Below are 26,013 nucleotides of genomic sequence, written 5' to 3'. Positions count from 1 at the left end.
AAGTCCCCATTGACCTTACCGTGGCACGACCCTCCCCGCCCACTAAATGTGACGAGCAGCGCCCTTTGCCAGTCAAGATAAGCAAAAGTGAATCCACAGCAATGGCAAAGTTGTCAGATCTTCCTTGTAATTTCTCGATCAGGTATTTTCAGGACGCCGATATTTCTCTTCGAAGCAACCAGAGAGGCTTTACATTTTTTTAGTAAAGGGTATCTTCACTCCCTCACCATGCAATTTTGTCAAAAAAAAAAAAAAAGAAATGCACATTGCTGCCTGTAGTCAGAAAAAGACAGAGCCGCCTCACTCACTTCGACTGATTGTTAGCAAAACCGAAGTTTTTGGACATTGTTCCTTTCAAGCAGGGTAAGAATGAATTTATATCACCTCATAGTTTCAATGTTGTGTTGGCATTATTAGTAAATAGTAAGTCAACAAACATGTGGAGGGTCAGCTACGCGGAGCTATCGTTAGCCTTTGGCTAAAAACAACAATAGAGAACATTACCTTAGTGCAGACGTAGTAGTTTCTGGTAATTTTGGATGGATTCAACTGATCGAGTGGTCTTCCACAAAGTTTGATCCAGCGCAGACATTTTTCGTATGAGGATTTAGGGAGTGGAATAAACCGGACAGTGTCCGGCGTACACCTCCTACCAGTTGATCGGGATAACGGTTACCTCTCTTACACAAGCCATGACTACAGCAGGACGCCGGTTAGTCGATCGGGATAACGGTTATCACTCTTACACAAGCCGTGACTAATGCACCACCGGGAGCAGGACTGCTTTGTTTTTCCGCAGCAAAACGCACGTGCCGACGCAGACATGACGTCTTACGTCTTGACTGGTTTACTAGGTCATGCGGGTGTGGCTTACGGTAAGGTCAATTCCACTGATGGTTTTGTTTCCCCATCCCCTCTTCATCCATTTCACATGGTTCACCATCAAAGAGGCACCTCACTGATGGTCCTATTTAAATAAATTGTACCTGTAGTCTTGATCACACATAGAACCACAGCATCTACAGACCTTTTGCACGTGACATCACAACCCTCATAAGAACGCCCCTCGTGAACGGTGGACGGCAAAACAACCACTTGCCTCGTACAGAGCCATTGAATCTCGCACCATTCACCATTGAATCTCGCACAGTGTATAGTCCTATATCTAATCGATGCGAAATCAATGCGAATTTGCAATCATCTTTTACCAGGTTAGTAGAGCACTGTTCATATATTTTACTAGCAAACATACACTCTGACAAAGATTGTAACAGAGGTGTCGTACATGTTTCAAATCACGTTACAGGGCCAGATAGTTAGCGTCCACTCCCAACTACACATACACAGCTTAGTTTTAAAGTGTACCTTCTTCCAAACTATTAAGTACTGTACTGTAAGACTGTTTAATATAGGGGGATTTTGGTCTTCGTGCTTGGAGTTTTTCACTCTAGAGCTCAATCTTTCGGAGTCATAATCATGAAATTGCTGCTTAGCTTGCCACTACGATAGTCATTTGTTGCTAGTCAACATAAGAACATAACACCATCATAGTGTTTCAATATAGAACGGAATGTGTAAAAATAAGTCAGTTAATATGATGAAAAAGTTTTACCTTTGCATTAACAGATATATTGTCCCCCGGATGTGAGCATAGCATCTCGTCCCAGAGACCACCAGCGACAAGCTTTTAAATCCGTCCCGGTGTAAGGAGGAGAGATGGCATTGACTACATAATGATATAGGTTGTGCGCTGTGAATTCCGGCAATGTTGGCGATTTGATTAACTTGGTAAAAACAGCAGGCAACAGAAGGTAAGGGGCTGTTTTCAAATTAGCATTCTCCAATTTAAGTAAATATCGCGCTCTATGAGTCCCGACTAAATGTGCAATTCCGACTGAGAGGCGAACTTCGGTTGAAGTAGTAGATTCCATGGCTCGATGGGCAATAATAACCTTTAATTAGTAAAATAACAGTCGCTAAGTCACTAAGTTGCTCCGCGCTAAGTCACTAAGTTGCTCCGCGTCACGTCCACTTCCATTCAACAGTCATTTCCTTTCGCCGTCCATCATAGGACAGACACGTGATCACGTGACGTCGGTGTAAAAGGTCTATACAATGTGTGATGTACATGTGTACATTACATTAGTATAGAATATTTTGATAGCGTATTTCTTGTATAAGATTTTGGGAAGACCACTTGTAAACATTTTGAAATTGTTGAGAGAAAAAAACAGGTACCTTGAATGGTGGGATGCCAGTGTATGCAGATGATCTCCTTGTCCTGAGAGCAATTTGGGTCAGAAAAGGCCTGATTTAGCATCAAAATAGCTGACACCTTCCCAGCCCAGTCAATGTCCTCATATTCGGTCCCTAAAGCCATCCAGTCATCTTTGAACACGTTCATAATCTCCTCTTGCTGAAGAGCATGCAGAACCCTACAAAAATAAGTTGTTTTTAGAAGCAGTGGTTTGCGGTCAACCAAGACACAGTGAACCTCTACTACAGAATCACAACAGATACAGTACTACGTAAACAATATAAATCATGTAACTTTATGAAAACTTTAATGAATATTTACATGTTGATTTGCAGAGGACATTTTAGGGGATCCCATGACTTGTTGGCAAAATAAAGGCAAAAATAGTGCTAGGCTCGATAAACCAAACCACTAACGATGTAATTTTTTTTTTTTACCTGTCTGTCACTGCATCATAAAAATCATTTAAGCTTGGTGGAGCGGTGTTCTCCTCCTCATTTTTGCCCAGTTCTCCTGGCGTGTACTGTGTACAGCTATTTCTCATATACTTCCTGTAATGTATATGAAGGATAATGTTTACTAAAGCAGCATATCCTACAGTGTGTACATAATTGACCAGAATCTATCCGGTGCATACTCAATTTTGAATTTCAGTGAAAAAAAAACTGTATAAAAATATTCAATAGAATAGACCGGTGATTCTCAGTGTGGTTCAAGTATCACTAGTGGTACGCTGGCTGACTCTAGTGGTACGCGAACATCACAGAATGTTCAAACTATACACAATTTTACGGTGTCTTATACTTTTTGTTAAACGCTAGTGAGGATAAACGGAATAAATAATGGATGGATGAAAGTACAGTGCATTTGTTTAGTACAGTTCAGTTGTAGATACATTTTATGTGCAGTACAATGCATTTAATCTTTTACACAATCTATTTCCAATCTAGTTGGGACGTGTAAAATGTAAATAAAAACAATATGATGATTTGCTTCTCATTATTATCACCTATACTGAATTGTAGACATTACAAAGACATTTAATGCTCAAACTGATGAACATGATTGTTTTTTATTTTGCAAATACTCTCTCACTTTGAATTTGATGCTTACATCACGTTTCCAAAAAGCTGGAGCAGCGACAACAAAAGACTAGGAAAGTTGAGGAATGCCTCAATGCCTACCTCAGGTGGCACTGCATCATTGTGTAAATTACATTTTTGTGTGCTCAGGAACACTAAGAATGTCAAAACGGGGCGCTTTAGGACCCAGATGCGGGAAGGCAGAGCAAGGAGGCAGGGGTGTAGTCCAAAAAAAAAAAGGAATTTAATTTCTATTAACAAAAAGGTTTCCAAAGTTCAAAAACATAAAACAAAGCATGAACTTGAACTTGAACAAAAAAACAGACAGCAACAAAACTTGAACTTGAACTAGAACTTGGGAGGGAACAGAAAACAGGCAGCATGACATGAGGACAAACGTACATACCACAATGCACCAACCCAGACAGAGGAGAGACAGCAGACTAAATACACCAACACTAATGACGCAACAAGACACACCTGGACCAGACACAAGTGGCTGAGGGCACTGATTGGACAACACAAGGAAGGGCAGGGTCACAATTAACAAGACAAGGAAAACACACAAGGAAAGCAGAAACTGAACATGACAGAACCAAAACATGACAGAACCAAAACATGACAAAGAAAACCATTCTCAGTCACATAATTTGTCAAAATATATCTACCAAATGCAAGTGGAGAATCTACCATGCAAAGCAAAGGACATATATCAACATCTCCAAACGTTGCCGGCGTCTCTGGGCCCGCCCGAGCTCATCTGATATGCAAAGCAGAAGTGTGCCGTGGTCTGATGAGTCCACATTTCATATTGTTTCTGGAAATCACACTTTAAAAGGAGCCCCGACTGTCATGACAAGTTTGCTCTATATTATTGATTTGGTTGTTACTAACATAACTATGAGATTCATTTAAAAAAAATAATTTCCAGATTAATACATTTTGTAGAAAATTTATTTGGACGTACATTGTTATTTAAGTCGCAGCGCATTCCGTGCGTAGTGACGTAGAATGGCAACAGGCTCTCTCCCGAGCAATGTGAAACTCCGCCTCGTAGCGTTCCTAAAGAAACAACATGCGATCGGGGGAGTCACCCTCCCCCATGCCGTGCCCATGTCATTCACCAGACACATTCAAGAGTTTTGATTGTCCCTTTAGGAACATAACGGAGGCTTACCTTGCTTTCTTTATAGGCGTTTCACATTGCTCGGCAGAGAGCCGCCGCCAATCTAGGTCACTACGCACTGAATGCGTTGCGACGTAAATAACAATGCCAAATCAAGTTTCTACAAAATGTATTAAACTGGAAAGGATTTTTGAAAAATGAATCTAAGTTATGTTAGTAACAACCAAATTAATAATATAGAGCAAACTTGTCATGACAGTCAGGGTTCCTTTTAAACGTCTACGTCTTTTTTTTTAATGGAAGATGTACCACAGAGCCTTCAAAGATGATAGATAATAGCCGATGTTTACATGTAGCATATGTGTATGAATGATGTATTAACATTTGTTCAAAGACACAAACCATTAAAAAAAACTGTTGTTGTTTTTTTAGGTTTGTTTGTTTGTTTTTACCTCACCCAATCATGTCATCAACCCGTTGCCTTGTTCTTTATCACAGCGTACACAGAAGTCTTCCAGGTATGGTCATGTGACGATTGGTGTTTGTACAACTGTTTTTTCACCAACATTTGTTTCGGTTCAATTTTTTTTTTTTTATCCTGCCTCTCGCTCTAAGAAATCTGGGAAACACTTCAGTACACCCTAAAAACGGATTGGTCAAACTGAACAAAAAAAAAAAGGTTAAATTTGACCAATCTAGCTGGTAGTTGTGTGACAGATCCTTTGGTTAAAACAACCACTCTAGAATGGTAGGTGTTTTCAACCAATATATATTGATTGATGATTGGGCCAACCGATACAAATTGATCATTCTGACCAAGATATTGGTTAATCTGTGTTTAAGGCTGAAAAAATGTACCACTGATTGTCACGCCCACCTAAGTGGGGTGTAATTCGTTCTCCGCATTTGACCCATCCCCTGAGGGAGCAGTGGCCGCGCTTAAGGAATCATTTGGTGATCTAACCCCCCAATTCCAACCCTTAATAGTGAGTATCAAGCAGGGAGGCAAATGGATCCCATTTTTATAGTCTTTGGTCTGACCCGGCCAGCGATTGAACCCACCATCTCCAAGTGTCAGGGGAGATACCACTACTCTACACACATTTCCATTTTTAAACGCTATTGTAATCACTTATAATAATTCATAATTCCTAAATACATTTAGAACACAATAAATTGATACAATAAACATATTTCCAAGTGATCTAGCTAGACTTACTTTCTATTGTAACCAATTTCATTGGTTGTTTGGCTAACCAATAAAACTTGTATGCTCGTAACCACCTAGAATGGTCAATGTCTGACCAATCTATTAGTTATTCAAGCCAATATGAGCTTGGTAGTGTTTTTTAACCAATCCATTTGTAGAGTGTACTCTTGCAACCCTAGTGAGGCTAGTTCATAGAATTAATGAATTATTTAAGCACTCTTTTTTTATTTTCCTATATTGAAGCGCAGTGTTAATGCTCAAACTATGCATAATGTTATAGTGGTTTACTGTACAGTTTTGTATATAATACTCTAAATGATTTTTTTTAGCAATAAAACCTCTGTCTTATTTTAAACGAACACTTAGGGTCTAATGCTCTACTGTATTTTAATGTTGGTAATAAATCTGGTAATTGGTGTGCTGAACATTTTCGTAAGTGGTAATTGGTGTAAAAAGTAGAACCACTGAGAACCACGAAATGTAAGTTATGCATGTCCTCATTTGCTGACGTATTTGTACCACTGTGTCTGGGCACTGCTGCTCTGGAGTATGGGAATAGCCTGCACCGCACAATCCCTCTGTAACACCTTGATGTTAAATCGCCTGTCTGGGTAGGACACACACTCCACAATGCCATCTTTGGTATCTGCAACATTGCGGTCCAAAAGAGAGACCGGCATCCCAAAATCCCTCCGAGCTCTGGAGAACTTGTACATTAGCTTATGAGAGAGACAGAATAGAGAAGACCACAATTAATGGGGAAAAAAACTTTTTAAATGAGTTGTTTAAAGTGTAAGCACCTTTCCTCTTGTCTCTTTGACAGATTCTTCATCTATTTCTTTTTCACTGCCAAGTGATATCCAATCCTTTGGTTCTGGAGTTTTGATTTCATCCACTAAATCTTCTTCAGGCTCAGATTGAGGTGGCTGCAAAACAAACACAAAACAGCAAGACATAACATTATCCCCTCACTGACAAGACATAACATTATACACTCATTGGCCACAGCATTAGGTACACCTCGGTATCTCTAATACATTCCACTTATAAGAAATGTACCAAAACTCAACCTTTACAAATATAACAACACTCATATTCAATTGACTCTGTAAGTGCAGTATTCATTTACATTTATTAGAGTAGCTGTAATTTACAGTATAGAAATAAATAGTGAGTATTTCTAACAATTTGGTTTACTGTATTAAGCTGTGTGATAGGGAAATTATGGCAAAAACGCCTATTTATATGCGTAATGAAGTTCAACACCAATGCAAATTACAAATACAAATCTACACCTATTGTTAAATGAAGATCTTGCTATAGTGTAAATCAAAATCAAAACTATTCTTCTTAATTATTATCATTCTAGTCCAGCTCATGTCTTATTCCTCTATTGAAAAGTAGCAAAAACAAATAGCAACACTAAATGCAATGTCTAAGTATATGCTGCTTATTAGTACAAAACAACATAAAGTGAAATAATACAAAGAACAGAAAATATAAACTTGAACATCCCAGCAAAGTGTGTACTGTACTTACATTGAGGATTCTTTCCTTTGCTTCTGGTGTCACAACCAAATAGAACAACTGGCCGTAGGTGAAGTCCCTATCGAAAACTAGCAAGAGCTCATCCTCTGGGTAATCCTGTAAACAGAATGAATACTGTATGTAATGTACAGTATACTGTATATACCATAACATACACTCAACTTTACAAACAAATGTCAAAGGTCCAAAACTTTGGTGTGGAGTTTCTATGTTCTTATGCTCGCATGGGTAAAAACATGCATAGTTGTTTATTTGGAAAAACTTAATTGGATAAACTAGTTTCCCCAGTTTGTGAATTGGAAGTGTTGGTTGGTTGTCTAACTTGTCTTTATGTGCTCTGCAATTGACTGGCAACCAGTCCAGGGTGCCTCTCACCCAAAGCCAACAGGGATAGATGCTATCCTACAATGTGGAAAAGCGGTATAGAAAATGGATGGTCATTAATTAAACCTATCTTAAAACAATTGAGTGTGGTCAATGAAATTTCATTGATGGTTTAACACGTGTCACCAACTGGTAGCAATTGTTGGCATGAATCAGTATTCGATACCCAAGAAGGAGCTATCGGTTTCAAAATGGTTTGTGACCCCTGGTTTAAAGACACACACCAGGATTCTGGATCACTCATTTTTTATCTAATAAATGACTGCTATATCCTAAAGCATTTTATTTACATGTCTATATCTGTGTACATATAGTAAAAATGCACACCAACATGGGTAGTAAATACACATTCACTTGACACATCCCAAGTTACACAATGCCTAATCAAGTAAAATGTGTTTTTGCCACAGCTCTTACTTAACATGGAAGCCTGTACATCATCACAGTGGCTTTGGGCTATTGTTGAAGTGATCCATAGGACAATAAGATAAGCCTCACCAGAATAATCTGCTTCACAGGGCTGAAATCGGACACTGCAGCTTTTGTCTTCATGTCCTCTAAGATGTCATCTTTTTTCAGCAGCTTGTAGGGGTTCTCCCCTGTGACGTCCTCATCAGCAATGCAACCAAAGTGCTGCTGAGTAGCAGATGTCAGGACCATGGGGACGATGTCCTCTGGGAGACCTTGATGAAGGTTAAATCATAATCTTGATTTGACTCTTGAATAGAATGATGCATGGCATGTAAGATGTTACTTATTTTCTTGGTTATCGTGCTGGTCCCAATAAAGACACCAGTGCAGAGCCTACAGACTATGACAAGATTGTATAGATCCCACTTTTATGTCTCTTAAGGCTGCTGTTGCAATCTGTGTGCTATTTTCAAGCACTTTAAGAGTGAAGAAACAAGTCAATTTTTCTTCTAACAAAATGTCAGAATTAAGATATCAAATAGTGAGTGAAAATGTTTACCACATTATTTTTTTCTTAATAGATCATCTATGTCTAGAGGCATGCTTAGCCCAGAATCATCTACAGTACACATGGCACTGCATAATGACAGTTTTCATCCTGCCTGTGGTCTCTCTTCAAAGCCTTCCCACAAGGTTGCAGAAAGGATGCAGGGAATTCTGGAGTACAGCTTAAGTAAACACACTTCCTTGCTGGGTATGTCAACCTTCCCACTAAACTCATTTAGACCTCACACAAATTCATTGTAGTGGAAACTCACACCCGTCATCTAACACGTTTAAGTGTCAGCTATGGTGATTGTATCCACAAGATATATTTGCCTGACAGATTAAGAGTGTGTGATGTGTAATGCCACAGAACCCCGAAGAATGTAACTTGATTACATTAGTGTATACAGCTTAAGTAGAAGAATGTGATTCTTCAGGACTCTTTCATCTTGTGTAATGCTACTAATGGACTGCTTTTGCCTACAATAGGCCTACAGTCTGTATACCTTATTACATATCATGAAAACGTTGGGTCTGTATTAGATTTTTCTATTATTTTCAACATGCTTCCCACACAGCCAAATGTTTTGTCAGTAAACTGAACTTGTTTATTTTTGGCATTTCAGAAACTTAGGTTGAGATTTATTTTTTATTTTTTGGGTGGGGGCACTTTGAGGGTGATTCACATCCTGTTGACCATACAAACCACTATTTTCAACTCAGCCAAAGTACGATGACCTACACTAATAAATACTATATACACAGTGTTGGTGACCTGTATTTGATTTGGCCAAAAGCGTGTTGTAATTTAGACTGACAATAGAACCGCAGGTGAGAATGGATAATGTCCAAGGCCGTGTAACAAAATTCCACAGATCACATCAAAGGAATACTTAACATTCTTCCACAGTCCTCAAAAGAAGGGAAAAGCATTACTTCAGCAAGGTATTTATGTCAGAGTAGTATAGTAGTATATTTATATATATATATATATATATATATATATATTTTAACAGACTACTGTTCTAAACAAGGGGTAAAGAACCCTGGTCCTTGAGAGACGCCGCCCTGCTTGTTTTGGATGTTTCCCTACTGCAACACGAGTCAATGATCAGGATTAATAACATATTTATACAAAGCTTGCTGATAAGATGATCATTAGAATAAGCTGTGTTAGAAGAAGGAGACATCTAAAACAAGCAAGACGGCGGCTCTTGAGGACCATCGTTCCCTACCCCTGTTTTAAACCCATGTAAAAGAAAGTGAGGTTCTTCTAATAGACATACAAAGAAATTCTGGACCTTTCTATGATTCCAACTTTGTGGATGCTTATAGGCATTCTTCATAATATTATTGTGAACGTTTGACGTCAGCTTCCTCATTGTCCTGGATGGTATCCATTCAATGAGAAAAAATGTTTTTTTTTACCCAGTTCATTAAGTTACGGCATTCTTAGGCAGACATTCTTTTTTTTAAAACATATTTTGAAAATGTTTCTGATTTACTAAGATAGTTATATATACATTTACATTTTATTAAAGCGTTCATTATATCACATCATATTGCATTTGATTATATTATTGCACCTACCTGGACCATCGTCTCCAGTGCTGGCTGAGCTTGCCTTTGATGGCATGTTTGCTCATGTGATAGTTCTACCGATGGAGATGGCAGTTCCAACAATCAAACAAACAAACAAACAAACAAACAAACAAACAAACAAACCCCAGCGTAGTCGCCTTCCAGTAAGAACCCTGTAACATCAATAAATTAACAAATACAATTATTATTATTATTATCATCATCATCATTATTATTATTATTGCTGTGTCTCTTGTATTTTGTTTTGCATACACACATTCAGTAGGCTATCCCCGAGGACACGTAGTCATTTTGTATGCAAATGGCGACACCTTGCGGTAAATGATATGATAACAAATATTATGTACCTTTGCTACCCTTACATGGAGGGGAGGGGGGGGGAGAGACAAACGTCTACAATTACAAAGTGCTCCATATTACTAAAATAGTTGAAGTCGAAACGTCATGCCGCCTTTCATAAGCTCACAAGACACAGCAGTTATGAGAAAACCATTTTAGGTTAGCTAAAGCCACGTGACAGTATGAGCTTGCAGATAACTCGGGGTATGTGATCTGGTTAGAAGTGTTTAACACGCTGCTATTTAAAAACAATATCACTGACATGAAAGTGGATTTATTTAGCAAAAATATAGAAAGGAGAAACCTCACTTTTACCGGCACTCGGGGAAGCCCGTATCCTCTTCAACAGTCTTCTCTTTTTCTTTGAAATGGAACTGTTTGGTTACCATAACAACAAGAGGGCGTTACCAAGTTGACAGACGGTTTCAAGAGACATTCAGCGCCTTTTCATAAAATGACGCTCGGAACATCTTTGAGCGTTTACCTGAAGCCTTCGCAGGTTAACGAGCCTCCTGGCCGCCATTACACAGATTCCTGAAGTCAAATTGAACGTAAACAGGTCAGTGGTAACCTAAGATAAATATACACTTAATTATTATTATTGTTGTTTATACGTGTCTAATTGTGTTGATATGCATGTTGTGGTAAACGGAACTCTAATAAATACTCTAATATTAATAAATGTAAATATTTGATTGTTTATCAACTAAGAAACCTATCTAATTGTGTTGATATGCATGTTGTGGTAAACGGAACTCTAATAAATACTCTAATATTAATAAATGTAAATATTTGATTGTTTATCAACTAAGAAACCTATCTAATTGTGTTGATATGCATGTTGTGGTAAACGGAACTCTAATAAATACTCTAATATTAATAAATGTAAATATTTGATTGTTTATCAACTAAGAAACCTATAAGCACAACATTGCATAAGCTGTTAGAAATAAATTGTGTTTAGTCACATATTGCACAATGCAAGCACAAATAATTGATGATAATGGATAATAAATAAATACCGAATTAAGTAATGAATGATGAATACATTAAAAACATTTGATAAACATAAACAGTATAAAGTAAATTAGAAATGAACAGGTCCATCATATTACACCATATAGTACCGTACTGTATAATGTGATATCTATTCAGATATGCAGGAGTCAAGTGACTTGTACGACATACATGAGAGAGACTCACACTCTGCTTGGGCTGATCATCAGCATCATTCAATGGAAGTGGACAATGTGGAGTGTCTCAGAAGGAAAATCAAATATTACTTCATGAACCCTTGTGAAAAGTATCATGCTCGTGGACGGAAACCATGGAAACTTATTCTGCAGCTCATCAAAATTGCCATTATTACGATCCAGGTAGCTGTGAAGTAAATGTTTTTGCTACATCCGCATTCTGATCAGTTTTTTTTTTCTTAGTTGGTGTCGTTTGGGCTAAGCAACCAGATGGTTGTAAGTTTTAAGGAAGAAAACCTAATGACATTTCAGCACATCTTCCTGAAGGATTATGTTGAAGGGAGTATTGAAACATATGCCATTTACAGACAAGAAGATGCTTATGATCACATAAGATATGCCATTGAACAGGTAAGTGAATGCTAACATTCTTAATCCCATTCATTAATCTATATCACTTTATTTTGATAAATCGATGTACTTTTTGCTTGACAGATTTTTGTTGTTCTATTTGTGTGAATGTAAATCATTCATGGACCTCTGTTATACTGCATGCTTATGGGGTTAAAGTTACAATGTGTTTGTGAACTTCGGACATGCTGATTCATGTGGTCATCTAGCATTCTTTTAGTGCTGCTGTCACCTTGTCTTAAAATTTAACACGATTTTAAATGTTCATTTACAGTATGGACGTCTGCACAACACCACAGTAGGAAACCATGAATATGAGAAAACTGGCTCTGTCTACACACCCTTGTCACTGTGTCAGGAGTTTTATAGGAATGGCACCATCTACCCTGGCAATGACACTTTTGAAATTGACGCTCATGTGGAAATTGGTATGTGGGATTATTGTTTACAGATTTCATACTGTAAATGCAAGCAATTCCAGACAACATCAATTATGGCTTGTGTCAACACAGATTGCATTGACATCTATCCAATGAATCGGTCGTCATCACAAGACGTGCTCCCACATTTTGAATTACACTTTAAAAGGTAAACTTCACATGTACCGTTGCACCATTTGACTGAGAAAAATCTCTCAGATTATGTGCTGTGCATGATCTGTTTTCCAGAATGCTCTCTATCAAGATCTCATTTGTTCTGAAAGCCATCAATTTACAGACAGTCAGACACAGAGAGCTGCCAGACTGCTACGACTTCAACATCCTTGTGCGTCATATGTGACTTCCTGCTAATTACATACCTAAATATTAGTTTTAAGACCTGTTGAATGAACCTCCAGTACATTCATCAAACGCTTCCATAGAGTTCACTTTCCTGCTATATTGAGCTACAACATGTGAGCTGAAATTGCTCTGTTTTGATTGGTGCATTATCTGAATGACGTGTTTATTTTGGTCAACTAAAAAAAACACATTTACAAACACCTTTTTTTTTTTTATTTATGACAAAATGATGTAAGCCACACGTAAACAGACACATACACAGTATGTATTGTGAAGTTAAAGGGGAAGTCAACCCCTCAAAAATTCTTTACAATACTATGTTCAACGCGCTAGGCTAAACACGGTATTCTGATTAATATTGAGTTTGTGGAATATTAATTAAAGTGGAAGTCAACCTTAAACAATTCTTGACAATAATATGTTATATGTGACCTCACTAGTCTAAACATGACATTCTGATTCATATTGCATTAGTGGAAGATGAGTTATGCAGCAAAATCCAACCATTTTTAATCCATCCATTTTGCCACTGCTGTCGACTCAAGGTGACATTACAGTTGCTCAGGGCATTGATGTCATCTTCAGTCGACAGCAAGTGCCAAAATGGTCGCCCCCTGAGATGAATAAAAACAGATAGATTTTGCTGCTTAACTCCTATTCCACAAATGCAATATTAAAGAGAACAACATTTTTAGACTACTAGGGCTGCCCGTGGCTCAGGGTGTAGAGACGGTCGTTCAGTAACCGGAAGGTTTGGCTGTTCGATCCCCGCTCTCCCCAAATCATGTGTCGTTATGTCCTAGGGCAAGGCACTTCACACAAATTGCCTCCAGTGCTACTCACACTGGTGTATGGAAGGTACAAATGTTTGGTGGTGGTCGGAGGGGCTGTATGCAGCCACGCTTCCGTCAGCCTGCCCCAGAGCAGCTGTGGCTGCTTAAGTAGCTTACCACAGTGTGAATGTGTGAGTGCATGAATAATGTATCCATTCCTCTGTAAAGTGTCTTTGAGTGTCTAGAAAAGCCGATGCATTATTTATTATTATTATCAACATATTTAGACTAGTAGGGCTGCATAAAACATATTATTGTCAAAAAAAGGGGGTTGACTTCCCATTTAAGCATTTAAGCAGCAAAATCCACCCATTTTTATCCACCCCTGGGTGCGACCATTTTGCCACTTGCTGTTGACAGAAAATGACATCACAGTTGTTCAGGTAATGACCAATCAAGGCTTATCTTGTGAATGTCACATGACCAAAGTGAGAAAACAGGTAAACCGTGATTGGTCAGCACCTGAGCAACTGTGATGTTATTTTCAGGTTGATAGCAAGTGGCAAATGGGCGATCCCTGAGGTGGATAAAAATGGGTGCTTAATTCATATTCCACAATCACAGTATCAACCACAATGTAGTGTTTAGATTGGTGCATAGAACATAATATTGTAAAAAATATTTTTGCATTGACTTCCCCTTTAATATCTCTTTCCAAATTGAAAACATAGCAGTACTTTTTTTTTTTTTGATACAGCCCTTATTCGATTGTCCAGCTATCTAATGTAGCTAGAGAGTGTATGGCTCTTGGAGGATTCTTCTTTCTGCTTCACAGATCACTTTCAACAATGAAGCACACAGTGGCAGGATAAAGGTGGACCTCGAAACCGATGTGGAGATCAATGAATGCAGAGACTGGAAAGTCACCGGTGCTTGTATGTTTGCTGAACTGAAGTTCATTATTCATAATTTGTTGAATTAGACTTACAATATTATTTCTTTGTTCTGCCAGCTGCTAAAAGCATATACCTGACCCTGGTGTTTGACTGCCTCATCATCATGATATGCATGATTTCCTTCACTCTCTGCTTACGCTCAGTGTTCAATGGGATACAACTGCAGTTTGTAAGTCAACTTCATTAGCAACTGGAAGCACAGATAGTACGTTCCACTTTCTATACTGCATATTTTGCTTTGCCTAGGAGTACACACTCTTCTGTAAGAACCAGAGTGATAAAGACATCCCCTGGTCTGACAGGCTGGAGTTTATCAATGGCTGGTACATCCTGATCATTGCCAGTGACTTGTTAACCATCACTGGCTCCATTCTCAAAATTGATATTCAGACTAAGGTAATAAGCCATGCCATGCCACCCACACTTTTTTCCAAATTAATAAACATTCATTTTTCATTGTAGGTCCTCACTAGCTATGATGTGTGCAGCATCTTCCTTGGTATAGGCACCATGTTTGTTTGGATTGGAGTCATCCGCTACATGGGCTACTTTCGCAAGTACAATGTAAGAGAATTTGAATGTACATTCTTCATGAACGTTTTTTTTTTTTTTTTAACATGGAAAATACACCTTATTTAGTACACCTGTGCATTATAATTCAATTTATCATAGGATTCTGCCTTTAGTCATCACCTACCATTCAATGAGCTTGCATTTTACAAATCAGACTTCAAATCAAAATTGGTGGGTTAAAATCCCGGTGGCACAGAAGCAGTTTATGTGTCCCTTTCCTCCACAGATCCTCATCCTAACTCTTAGGGCAGCGTTTCCAAATGTTATCCGTTTCATTTGCTGTGCTGGAATAATCTACCTTAGTTACTGCTTTTGTGGATGGATTGTCCTTGGCCCATATCACGAAAAGGTAAAGATGTTGGATGAGCAAATGGCATTCAAAACATAATTTAGACAAGCAAAAATCTGCAATTCTTGGCTGCAAATATTCATGAAGGACAAACTTATAGTAATAACATTTCTTCCCTTCTGCCCCCTTCCCATTTCCAAAGTTCCGGACCTTGAATACAGTATCAGAGTGTCTATTTTCGCTGATCAATGGAGATGATATGTTTCCCACCTTTAAAAATATGAAAGAGAAGAGTACCCTGATTTGGATTTTCAGCAGAGTCTACCTCTATACCTTTGTCTCACTTTTCATCTACATGATCCTCAGTCTATTCATCACCCTCATCACAGACACCTATGACACCATCAAGGTAATAGTTTGCATTACCTGCTCCTATTTTGAGCCTTTGAACATTTCTTGAAGAACAATCTTTCACAAAGGTGTTTGCATTGCATTCCCGTGACCGCAATGACTAATTTGCAGCAACAGCAGCATAGTGGGATACCTACATCAGAACTTCAGCGATTCCTATCAGAGTGTGAAGACCTCCCAGACTCGGGAGTATATAGGCTCGACAAGAATAACTGTTTCTTGCAAGGTTGCTTAAACAAGTAGGTCAAAAGCACTCTTGCAATTTTATGAGCAACCTATGAGTCTACAGTTTGTTCGATTCTCTGAATGACCAGTGTGGATTATTTTTTTTTGTAGCCCAGAGATCACTATTAATTCTTGTAATGCTTCACATGTCTACATGTTGATTGGCTTAGATGCACAGAACATTCCTACAGTACCCCCTGACTATTATTTTATATAATTGGATGCCTGAATTGTTTCTATACAATGTACCTGATACAATGCGTATGGTAAATAAAATTAAAAAATGGTTATACACGCACACATCTCAAATAAGCAACTGTAATAAATGTTAAATGTCCCATATATAGGATATATTTCCAGACAGACTACTTAAAACTTAGGACTTGAACACCATGGAAACGCCATGGAAATGAAATGCAATTCATATTTTCACCCCTAGATGTCACTAAATTCATACTGGTCCTTTGTCATTTTAGGTGCAGAGAGCGTCATGAGAGGTTGACTTCAGATGCATAGTAGTGCATCCAGCTTGAGTGTAGAATGGCAATTTTAGTTTGTAAATCAGAGACTACGTGGGGGAGATCGACAGTCTACATTACAAAGTATAAAACCATTTGTTACGTTTGCATGATGAATGGAAGTACACTTTCTTTCTCTTGAACAGGAGGAAAATAAGAAAAGCTGTACAAAAAGTAGAGAGATGTCAATTGTTTTCTTTGTAATGTGAAAACTTGCTCTATTAGTACACAGAAAAAGACTCCACTCTCAAATCTAAGATGCGTTTATAACATGTCGCTTTGAAAAGGTTTTTCAGTTAAGAAATCATATTTGAATACATGAGAATAAAATGCTTTTATTTTTTTCCTGGTGTTTGTTTTGAGGCCTCATCAGTATAAAATTGAAAACCTTTTTCCACTATAGTTAAATTCTCTTCAAAAGTGTGGCCTTAAGGAATAAAACAATAGTAATGGCACTTAAATGTGCAGTACATGCTTAAAATACTTCAGAAAGAAGAATACGTTGTTTGACTGGCAAATAAACATCTGGTCCACAGACACTTGGGTCCAGGGACAATACAGTACATGTTCCAACAACCATTTTGCAAATGATTTGACACTGGGGAAGCAGAGAATGTGGCCATACTCTCCTCCATGTAAAATAAATCCAAACAAGAACACTTGGTTGACATTAATCCCAGAGGAAAGGGTACACCCATCCAAACAGATGTCTAAAATGTGTGTGTTTGCACAACACAGGATATAATGACGAAAGGGCCTTCCAGTGTCGAGAGGGATTTTGGGAAGTTCAAAATTCCCTTCTTGCGTTTCGTTTTGGCCTTTTCAGTTCATTGTCATTGAGAGGCACTACCAAAAGATGCTGACATTCGGGAGAATCTGCCACTTAGCCAGAGAAAACAACTCGTAGTGTGGAAGCTTTATATTCCTCAAATGTCACACTCCCTACAATGTTGCCCATATAAGTGGAGATGGCAAATACTTAATGTTTTCTGTTCCGTTTTATATGATTGCCACGACATCCATAAAATAAAATACAATACAAAACAAGAGGTCAGAAGTTCCATTTTAAATCCTACAATAATAAAAATTGCATATTAGTTCTATGTCAGTCTGGTTTGGACTGACTGACATCAGTTGGTGGCACAACCCGCTGTTCCTCCATCCTGTTTGACTGTGAACGCAAGATGAGACTAAAGAAATCCTCATCTGGGACAGTTGGTCCTCGTGTGGCAGAGGGTGGAGCAGCACACCTTTGGTCATTCAGTCTGGAGCCCTTAAATAATGACAGAGTAAAGATGTCGATTGATAAAGTGCATGTAAAAAAAAAAGTGATATAACACCATGAGACCAAGATATATAATTTCTTATTAGTTTTACACAATTAATGAGACATATAACCTGCATAACTAATTGTTTTTAGTTCTCTAATCTCTAAATTTCCCAATCAAATTTCAGTTGTTCTAGTAGGCCTTTCCTGACATTTGTTGTTGCATTCTAGTAGAAGTCTGAAGATTTTGTGCAGAACACCGTGACTAGGAATGAGCAGACAACTCGCCATACTCAAGACGTAGGGCTTTCTGGTAAGATGTCCGCGACACAACCAAAGTACTAGCAGCCAGAAAAAATAGCCGACCATTGCACATCCGGTTGAACTTGGAACCAGCTATGGCTTTAAAAAAATTGCCGTCAAACTTCAAAAAGCAATAGAGGTAAGCTACAAGTTTATTATCGAGGTGTTGAGGGTGTGAGACTAAATTACACTTCACCCAAAAGTTACAATGAGTTTAATTCACAGTATTGCAAAGTTCAAACGCTAGCTAATAGTAAATGTCCTATGTTTGTTATGGCTGGGTATTTCAGTCATGGTTTTCTGGCAAGCCAAAGGCTGTGATTCAAAGTCGCAAAGTTGTTGTTAGGTGGACCGTGTTACATTTCAATTTTGACTTTAGCCAAATTTGAACTTATAGATATTGCTATATGCAATATTTGTAATACTTATTACTTTGTCATTTACTGCTGTCACACATTCCTGCAGCAATTTTGGATACACACCGATCAATAAAGGTTAGTAATGACACGCCATTGAAGTAGGACTTTTTGCACCATTACAATAATCTAGGTTACTACTGGTAGTCATCATATCTTCCATCGTAATGTGACCCAAGCTTTTGCTCATTGATTGATTATTGAATTGATTATTAGTAGTCAAGTAGACTGATAACCAATATTTGGAGCCAATATTCATCTACACTAAAAGTGAAAATATTGGCATTAAATTTTTTTTAAATACAAACTCCAACTCTTAACTTTGTTGAAATGTTTTTAAGGACATTTTTATTGAACAACATTTAAAATTAACAAAATATTGTCGGATATTTTTTAATTCTTACAAAATCAACATCTTCGTTTTAAAATTCTTAACAAAAAGTTCAGGGACCTCCCACAGTCATCAGGATGTTTTAAAAAGTTAAATGAAAACTTAATATCTCCCTACTGTTTTCTAGAGTAAATTAAGTTTGTATTTATCTTAGTTTTAATTTCAAAACAAAAACACAAGGTGCAGAGAGTTCCTAGGGTCAGCAGCATCTCTTATAAAGGAAACAGAAAATTGTAATATATAGTTCCCTGGCGTTAATACAATTAAACAGTTACAGTAACAGTTAAATTGATCTATTAACGGCCATATGGTTTTTCAAAAAGTCAGATGACGATATTCATCCAAATGCTGAATATCATCGTAGATTATCGGCTAAACCGATTATCTATCCCCTGTTTATTTTTTGCTCCCAGTCCCAAAAATATATGTAAAAAAAAAAGACACCTTTCCATTGAGCTGTGCAGTTTATAAGACACATTCACTGTGGAAAATGATTTTAATTGATTTACTCTATCTTGGTCCCATTTATTTTATATCACATAAAGCTGAACAGAGTGTGTAGACTTTTTATATCCACTGTTGATAAATCCTTTACATTTTACATTATTTATTAGATCCTCCTGATAAAGGCTGCTTTAACTGTAACCAAAGTTAAGATAAGTGGTTCAGAGAATAAATGAATGAATGAATCCATTAAGCTTTTTGCTCACCTGGTACTTGACTAGCATGTCAAAAAAGACATCGTCATCCTCCGACTGGTCAGTGCTGGTCTCGATGCAGCTGTATTGGGAGGGTGTGTGAGCTTGATCTGCACTGGAAATGGGGGCTGGAAGGAGCAAGCAGAAAAAGCATTGGAAGCAATGTGAAAGTAAACACTCGTGGGGTGTTTGAATATCATCTCTCATCACCTTGTGAAGGGTCTTGGTTTTCGCTGGAGGTGGAGGGTGTACTGGGCTGGTTGCAGGTGCTGAGTCTCAAGCCAGGAAAATGGCTCAGGCTGACTCGTTGGTCGTCCAGGCGACGGGCCTGGGAGCTGGCCAGCAGCTCCAGGAAATGACCGGGATCCTGCAATGGTGCTTCGCAATCCAGTATAGCTAGAAACAGAATCACGAACAGTATGAAGTAATTCTCAAAATTGAAAGCAAAACACAAACTAATCCTTCATTTGATTAAGTTGTATGTTTCACAAATTAAGCCCGATTCTAACCTGATTCCCAAAAGCAGAGATATGGAGTGGAATAGTACCCAATGTCAACAATTTACAATATTTAATATTTTAAGGGAAGGTTTGTGGGTAGTCTTCTGTATTCACACCATAATGTGCCAGGTTGACAGACTGAACCTGTCATTGTTGAAGCGAAGAATACAGTAAATTGTGTTTAGTATGGTGTGAAAACAGATGCCGAGACACAGGGGCAGACTTACATTTCCTTTCAGCTACAGGTGGGGTGGATGTGGGAGAGGAAGTGGCAGGCTGATGGCTTGAGCCATCTAAAAGAGAGCACCTTTGGTCATCCATTCTGTTTCCCTGGAAACGAGAGAGGAGGTCGAAAAAGCCATCTTCCCCAATTGTGTCATATGATGCTGGCTACAGGAAGCAACAATAAAAGACAAAACAAGTTAAACTGAAGTCCTGGAATCTTTCTAACACACCTCATAATGTCTACGTGGCATCACAGGATATGTACAGTATGTGGTTGCATTTGTCCTACTACTGCAATAACAAGTACCTTAGGAGACACTGGTGGGTCCAAATCAGGCACAGAGTGGCCCGACATGTTTTCGTGCTGGTCTTTTGGAGATTTATTGTTTTTATGCTTCTTGCTTTTTAGTCGATGAAAGAGGAAGAGCTTCGTGGAAGCCTTTATTGTGCTATTTTTTGAAGACCCTGAGAGTCTATCTTCCTCCCAATTCTGGAAATTCCATTGAGATGTAGCAACATTTACAAATACATCCAAAATTGTCTATATGCTTGACAAATTGATACCATTAGTTACACATACCGGATGCAATGATGACTCTCCAGTTTGATTTGGGCTCATGTCTAGGGTCTCTGCACTGCCTTGCATCCTTGACGGTGACTTCAGCCCTAAAACACACGTCGCCACATTTTTATCTGGAAGTTTAACACTTTTCAATCACAAACAATAAGTGCAAAGGTGATATAAATTAGGGATGCACGTTAACTATTGTACAGATATCGGATCAATACTGGAAAAAAATGACATTCATCAGTCCAATATCAACAAAACAGGACCAAAAACTAGATGCCTCAAATACACTAACATTGGTCTAAGTTTTTTTGTTTTTACTTTTATTTTATTCCAAGCTGATGCTACTTTGCAGGCACTTGTTTACCAGAACTGTACAATGATGTCGTTCGCTGACAACAACGTGCAGAAAACACTGTTATAGAATAAAAGTGAAACAGGTTAATCAATCCATATTTACCTGACATGTTGAGGTAACTCTGGTGGTTTGCTGACAGACCAGTGTTGTTAGTTTTGCCAAAGATGTTGGAATAGATGTTGGACTTCAGACCCACAACTAGCCGGAGGTCTGACAAATTCATCCGTGCAGTTGCCTCACCACTTTTGTCTCCAGTCTAAAGCAATAACAAGATCAATTGTAATACAGTATTAAATAATACAAACAGAATACTTATTCATACGTAGACACAGGGATAAACTAAAATGTACATTACACTCCTCTATCCAGCTATATTATCTACCATTTATCCTGACCAGGGTATGCTGGAGCCTATCTTAGCTGACTTTGGGCGAGAGGTAGTGTACACCATGGACTCGTTGCCAGCCAATCGCAAGGGTAAAAGAAAGAAATATTTCCACAAAACTTTGTAGAGGGGTGGTGCATTTACCAAGGAAGAGCCTATTACATTTTGGTAGGACTATGAATAAGAATTAAAGATGTATACATATACTGTATATGTGGTTATAAAACCTAAAATATGAATACTCATTATGTTTAGGCGATATTATAAATCCATCCATCCATCCATTTTCTTGACCGCTTTTCCTCACAAGGGTCGCGGGGGTGCTGGAGCCTATCCCAGCTGGCTTCGGGCAGTAGGCAGGGTACACCCTGAACTGGGATATTATAAATATATTATTAAATACATAACTATATCTAAAGTATATTTAAACAAAAAATCTCGCTTAGGTTACCAGTTACTGGTGTATTTTTATGTTTAATCCCCCGTTAACTTCCTTTACTTTTACCTCCCTACCCGTTTTTTCACTGTTATATTTACTTACTCGTCACCTCATATTTTACACAAATTACATAAACCACCTAACCACTTTGATTCTATCCTATAACATGCTAATATTGACAAATGGCCTATGCCGATATATACACAGGACTGAGTCTATATTGTTTGTATGCATAAATTAGTTCTGGTTTCCTGGAATGTTTGTGGTGCTCGCTCAGAAGCAAAAAGAATAAAAACTTTAGACCATCTCTTAAAATTAAAAGCAGATATTTGCCTCCTACAAGAAACCCACCTACAAAAATCTGAAGAAAAATTACTTATTTATAAGAATTTTAGCCAAGCGTACTCTGCCCCTTACAACAGTAGACAAAGAGGAGTCTGTATGTATGTATGTAGGCAATTACAATCTACTAAAGTAATAGGGGAATATATGGATGACTTTGGCCTCGTCGACAGCTGGAGACTTAAAAACCCAAATAAGAAGGAATTTACCTTCTTTTCCGCTGTGCACCGGTCTTTTTCAAGAATTGATTATTTTCTTACAAATAACTCTATTGCTGATAAAACTGTTAGAAAAATACATCCTATTATTATTAGCGACCATGCACCAGTCTCCCTTTCCCTACAAGTTGATTATACCTTTAAACCACCACCGACATGGCGGTTTAACATCTCACTGCTAAACGACGCAGAGTTTGACAAAATTATAAGAAAAGAGTGGGCAGACACTTTGGAAATAAATGACTCTTCAGACCTATCGCCATCTCTTCTCTGGGAAAGCAGTAATTAGAGGTAAAATTATATCATATTCATCTTATAAAAAGAAACAGGATCAAAAATCAGAAAAAGACTTGGAAGATAAAATTAAAACAACTGACGGATGAGTACGCAATAAACCCAAATAACCAAATATGGACTGACTTACAAAATACAAAAATACAGTTAGACGATATGCTAACTAAAAAGAGAGAGTTTATAATACAACAATTGAGATACAACAACTTTGAATATAATAACAAATCAGGTCAATTTCTTGCAAACCAACTTCAACGGAATCGGGAAAAGTCTCTTATAACGGCTATTAAAGGGACAACTGGTGAATGCACACAATCACCAGAAGAAATTAATCACATTTTTTATAACTATTATCGTAATCTATACTTTGAAACTAACAAGCCTAACCCTGAGCATATTGAGGCATTCCTCAGTAGCTTAAATATACCTCAGTTAACTACTGAATATAAAGACATGTTAGATGCGCCACTTACTATAAACGAGTTGTCCAGTGCTCTAGATAGTATGCCTAATGGCAAAGCACCTGGCCCGGATGGTATATATTTTTTAAGCACTTCTGGTTAATGCTTGCTCCACTATTCTTAAGAGTAGTAACAGAAATTAAAACTAAGGGTTACATACGCCCACACATGAATACAGCAGCAATTAAACTTTTATTAAAGCCAGAAAAAGATCCCACCCTTCCATCAAGTTACCGTCCGATTTCGCTAATTAACACTGATATTAAAATTATCACTAAGGCTTTCACATCTAGACTAGAAACAGTAATCTCGACAATCATTCATAGCGACCAAACAGGCTTTATTAAAGATCGTCACTCTACTAATAATATTAGGAGACTCTTTAACCTTATTAGCATGTCACAGCGGCATGATAAAAAGGCAGTTATTATATCATTGGATGCAGAAAAAGCTTTCGACAAAGTTAACTGGTCCTTCCTCTTTGCTGTTTTAAATAAATTTGGCTTTGGGAAATCATTTATCCACTGGGTATCAGTATTGTATGATTCTCCTAAAGCTACAGTTACTACTAATGGGATTATATCTCAGAGCTTTACTTTACAGAGAGGCACAAGACAGGGATGCCCACTATCCCCTTTATTATTTGCAATATTTATTGAGCCACTTGCATTAGCCATACGCCAGGAAAGAAGGATTCAAGGAATTCCCTCTGGGGTAACAGAACATAAAATTAATCTATATGCGATGACTTTATTTAGAAAAGCCGGCTACTTCGTTAGGGGAAGTATTTAACTTAATAACTAAATTCTCACAGTTATCAGATTATTCTATTAACTGGACAAAATCAACACTTCTACCTATTACAGAAAATTCATGGAACCCTGCAAGCCAGGACCCACACTACTCATTTCCTATAGGTAATTTAAAATACTTAGGCATAAAAATCTCACCTAAATTAACTGATTTAATTCATTTAAACTTTTCTCCACTTCTGGATAACATTTATAGCGACTTGAGGCGCTGGAATAATCTTCCTATTTCTCTAATAGGACGAATAGCCACCATCAAAATGAAAGTTTTACCCAAAATAAACTATTTTTTCTCAATGATTCCATTTAAACCTACGGCTAAATGGTTCCAGTTGTTGGACTCAGCCGTTACAAAATTTTACTGGAATAAAAAAAAAAGCAAAGATTAGTCTATTTACTCTTCAAAAAAGTAAATCCAAAGGTGGTCTAGAGGCACCAAATTTTATGTACTACTATATAGCTAACCAGCTACAATATATCGTTCTATGGGCACAACCCAACAGAGACACTAACTGTTGGTTGGAACTAGAACAGAAGGATTGTAATAACCTCAGACTTCGAGATGTACTCTTTATTACAACATCGATTAAGCGACATAATTGTTTTAAAAACCCAATGATTTCCGCCACCGTGACTGCCTGGTGGAAGGCACTAGAATTGACAAAAGCCCAAGTGGAGCCCTGTGGGCTTTCTCCCCTATGGCATAACCCCGACTTTCAACTTAACAACCAACCGTTTTATTTAGGTGTGTGGGAGCAGAAAGGAATTACACATCTCCACCATCTCTTCTCAGATAATATGTTTATATCATATACATCCTTGCTCCAAAAATACAATATAAAAAACGGAATTTTTTTTACATTATCTACAAGTTAAAAATATGATAAAGAAAAAAATTCCAACACTTCGGGGTACGCTCCAACCGCCTGTTTTAGCTAAAGATATTAACAAGCTTTCTCCGACAACAACAAAAAAACCTTTCAAAAATATATAAGCTACTTTCATATACTGATAAAATGTCTTTACCCATCTCGAAATGGGAGACAGACTTGTCTATAGCACCGGAATCTGACTTTTGGATTCAAGTTTGTGAAAACGCATTTAAAATGACAAAACACACAAATTTACAACTTATCCAATATAAAATTATTCACAGAACATACATTACTCAATATATGATGAAGAAAATGGGACTCTCAGACTCCGACATTTGTCTCCAATGTTTACAAAACACTACAGACACTTATGTTCATGCTTTATGGTTATGTACTCCGGTTATGTATTTCTGGACTAAAGTCTTAGAAAAACTTTCCGCTATTTTGGACTGTAGGATACCTTTATCTCCAAACTTGTGTTTGCTAGGTGACCTAACAACAACTGACTTACCACATAAACAATTTCAATCTACACTTGTAGCCCTTACTATCGCTAAAAAAACAATTCTTGTTAACTGGAAAAATAAACAAACTCTGAATATCGACCAATGGTCTAACCTCCTCATAAATCACATTTTAATGGAAAAAATATCTGCCTCAAATAAAAACCAAATATCAAAATTTATAGAAACATGGTCTACGTATATAGAATTTTTTAACCTAATTCTGGTTACTTAATTCTGTCTGTTAGCGAGAGCCACTACATCGTGATAACTTACATTGATGTTTCTGCATTTGGCAATTTATTATTATATTATATTATTAGTA

General features: G+C 37.6%; 3 protein-coding genes across 10 annotated transcripts in view; 1 reads left to right on the top strand and 2 right to left on the bottom strand.

Moving 5' to 3' along the window:
• Positions 1-10,887, bottom strand: part of dnai3 (dynein axonemal intermediate chain 3) — a 34,698-nt gene extending 23,811 nt beyond the window's left edge. For 2 of the 4 annotated variants that reach the window (XR_013296357.1, XM_077583280.1), the window contains exons 1-8: positions 10,815-10,887; positions 10,155-10,318; positions 8,106-8,290; positions 7,215-7,319; positions 6,476-6,601; positions 6,195-6,394; positions 2,695-2,808; positions 2,239-2,435 (exon numbers count right to left, since the gene is read on the bottom strand). Coding sequence is in view for 3 of the 4 variants with exons in the window: in XM_077583280.1 (XP_077439406.1) it covers positions 2,239-2,435; positions 2,695-2,808; positions 6,195-6,394; positions 6,476-6,601; positions 7,215-7,319; positions 8,106-8,290; positions 10,155-10,200 (973 nt within the window). In the remaining variant the exon portion in view is untranslated. Of the gene's footprint in view, positions 1-2,238; positions 2,436-2,694; positions 2,809-4,029; positions 4,100-6,194; positions 6,395-6,475; positions 6,602-7,214; positions 7,320-8,105; positions 8,291-10,154; positions 10,319-10,814 lie in introns of those variants that run through there. The other 2 variants (XM_077583281.1, XM_077583283.1) reach the window with 2 other exon arrangements.
• Positions 10,659-16,980, top strand: mcoln3b (mucolipin TRP cation channel 3b). 3 transcript variants are annotated; one of them, XM_077583288.1, is made up of 14 exons: positions 10,659-11,064; positions 11,732-11,881; positions 11,942-12,109; positions 12,384-12,537; positions 12,622-12,697; positions 12,778-12,874; positions 14,500-14,599; positions 14,677-14,789; positions 14,867-15,016; positions 15,083-15,184; positions 15,420-15,542; positions 15,685-15,891; positions 16,005-16,132; positions 16,595-16,980. In XM_077583288.1, exons 2-14 carry the CDS (start codon positions 11,741-11,743, stop codon positions 16,632-16,634), a joined length of 1,599 nt encoding a protein of 532 aa, XP_077439414.1. In that variant the 5' UTR covers positions 10,659-11,064; positions 11,732-11,740; the 3' UTR covers positions 16,635-16,980. The 3 variants fall into 3 exon arrangements, with proteins under 3 accessions (XP_077439414.1, XP_077439413.1, XP_077439415.1); XM_077583287.1 differs by having other exon boundaries at positions 11,661-11,881; XM_077583289.1 differs by lacking the exon at positions 11,732-11,881.
• Positions 16,952-26,013, bottom strand: part of LOC144062198 (G-protein-signaling modulator 2-like) — a 27,023-nt gene continuing 17,961 nt past the window's right edge. For 2 of the 3 annotated variants that reach the window (XM_077583285.1, XM_077583284.1), the window contains exons 9-15: positions 21,465-21,618; positions 21,017-21,102; positions 20,744-20,926; positions 20,439-20,601; positions 19,922-20,107; positions 19,724-19,839; positions 16,952-17,909 (exon numbers count right to left, since the gene is read on the bottom strand). In XM_077583285.1, the coding sequence (XP_077439411.1) occupies positions 17,742-17,909; positions 19,724-19,839; positions 19,922-20,107; positions 20,439-20,601; positions 20,744-20,926; positions 21,017-21,102; positions 21,465-21,618 (1,056 nt within the window). In that variant the 3' untranslated portion in view covers positions 16,952-17,741. The remainder of the gene's footprint in view (positions 17,910-19,723; positions 19,840-19,921; positions 20,108-20,438; positions 20,602-20,743; positions 20,927-21,016; positions 21,103-21,464; positions 21,619-26,013) is intronic. The other variant, XM_077583286.1, reaches the window with a different exon arrangement.

Source organism: Vanacampus margaritifer, chromosome 13 (assembly GCF_051991255.1).
Source record: "Vanacampus margaritifer isolate UIUO_Vmar chromosome 13, RoL_Vmar_1.0, whole genome shotgun sequence".
Lineage (NCBI taxonomy): Eukaryota > Metazoa > Chordata > Actinopteri > Syngnathiformes > Syngnathidae > Vanacampus > Vanacampus margaritifer.
The sequence above is the reverse complement of the archived record's forward strand: the minus strand, read 5'-3'. Positions and strand labels throughout refer to the sequence as shown.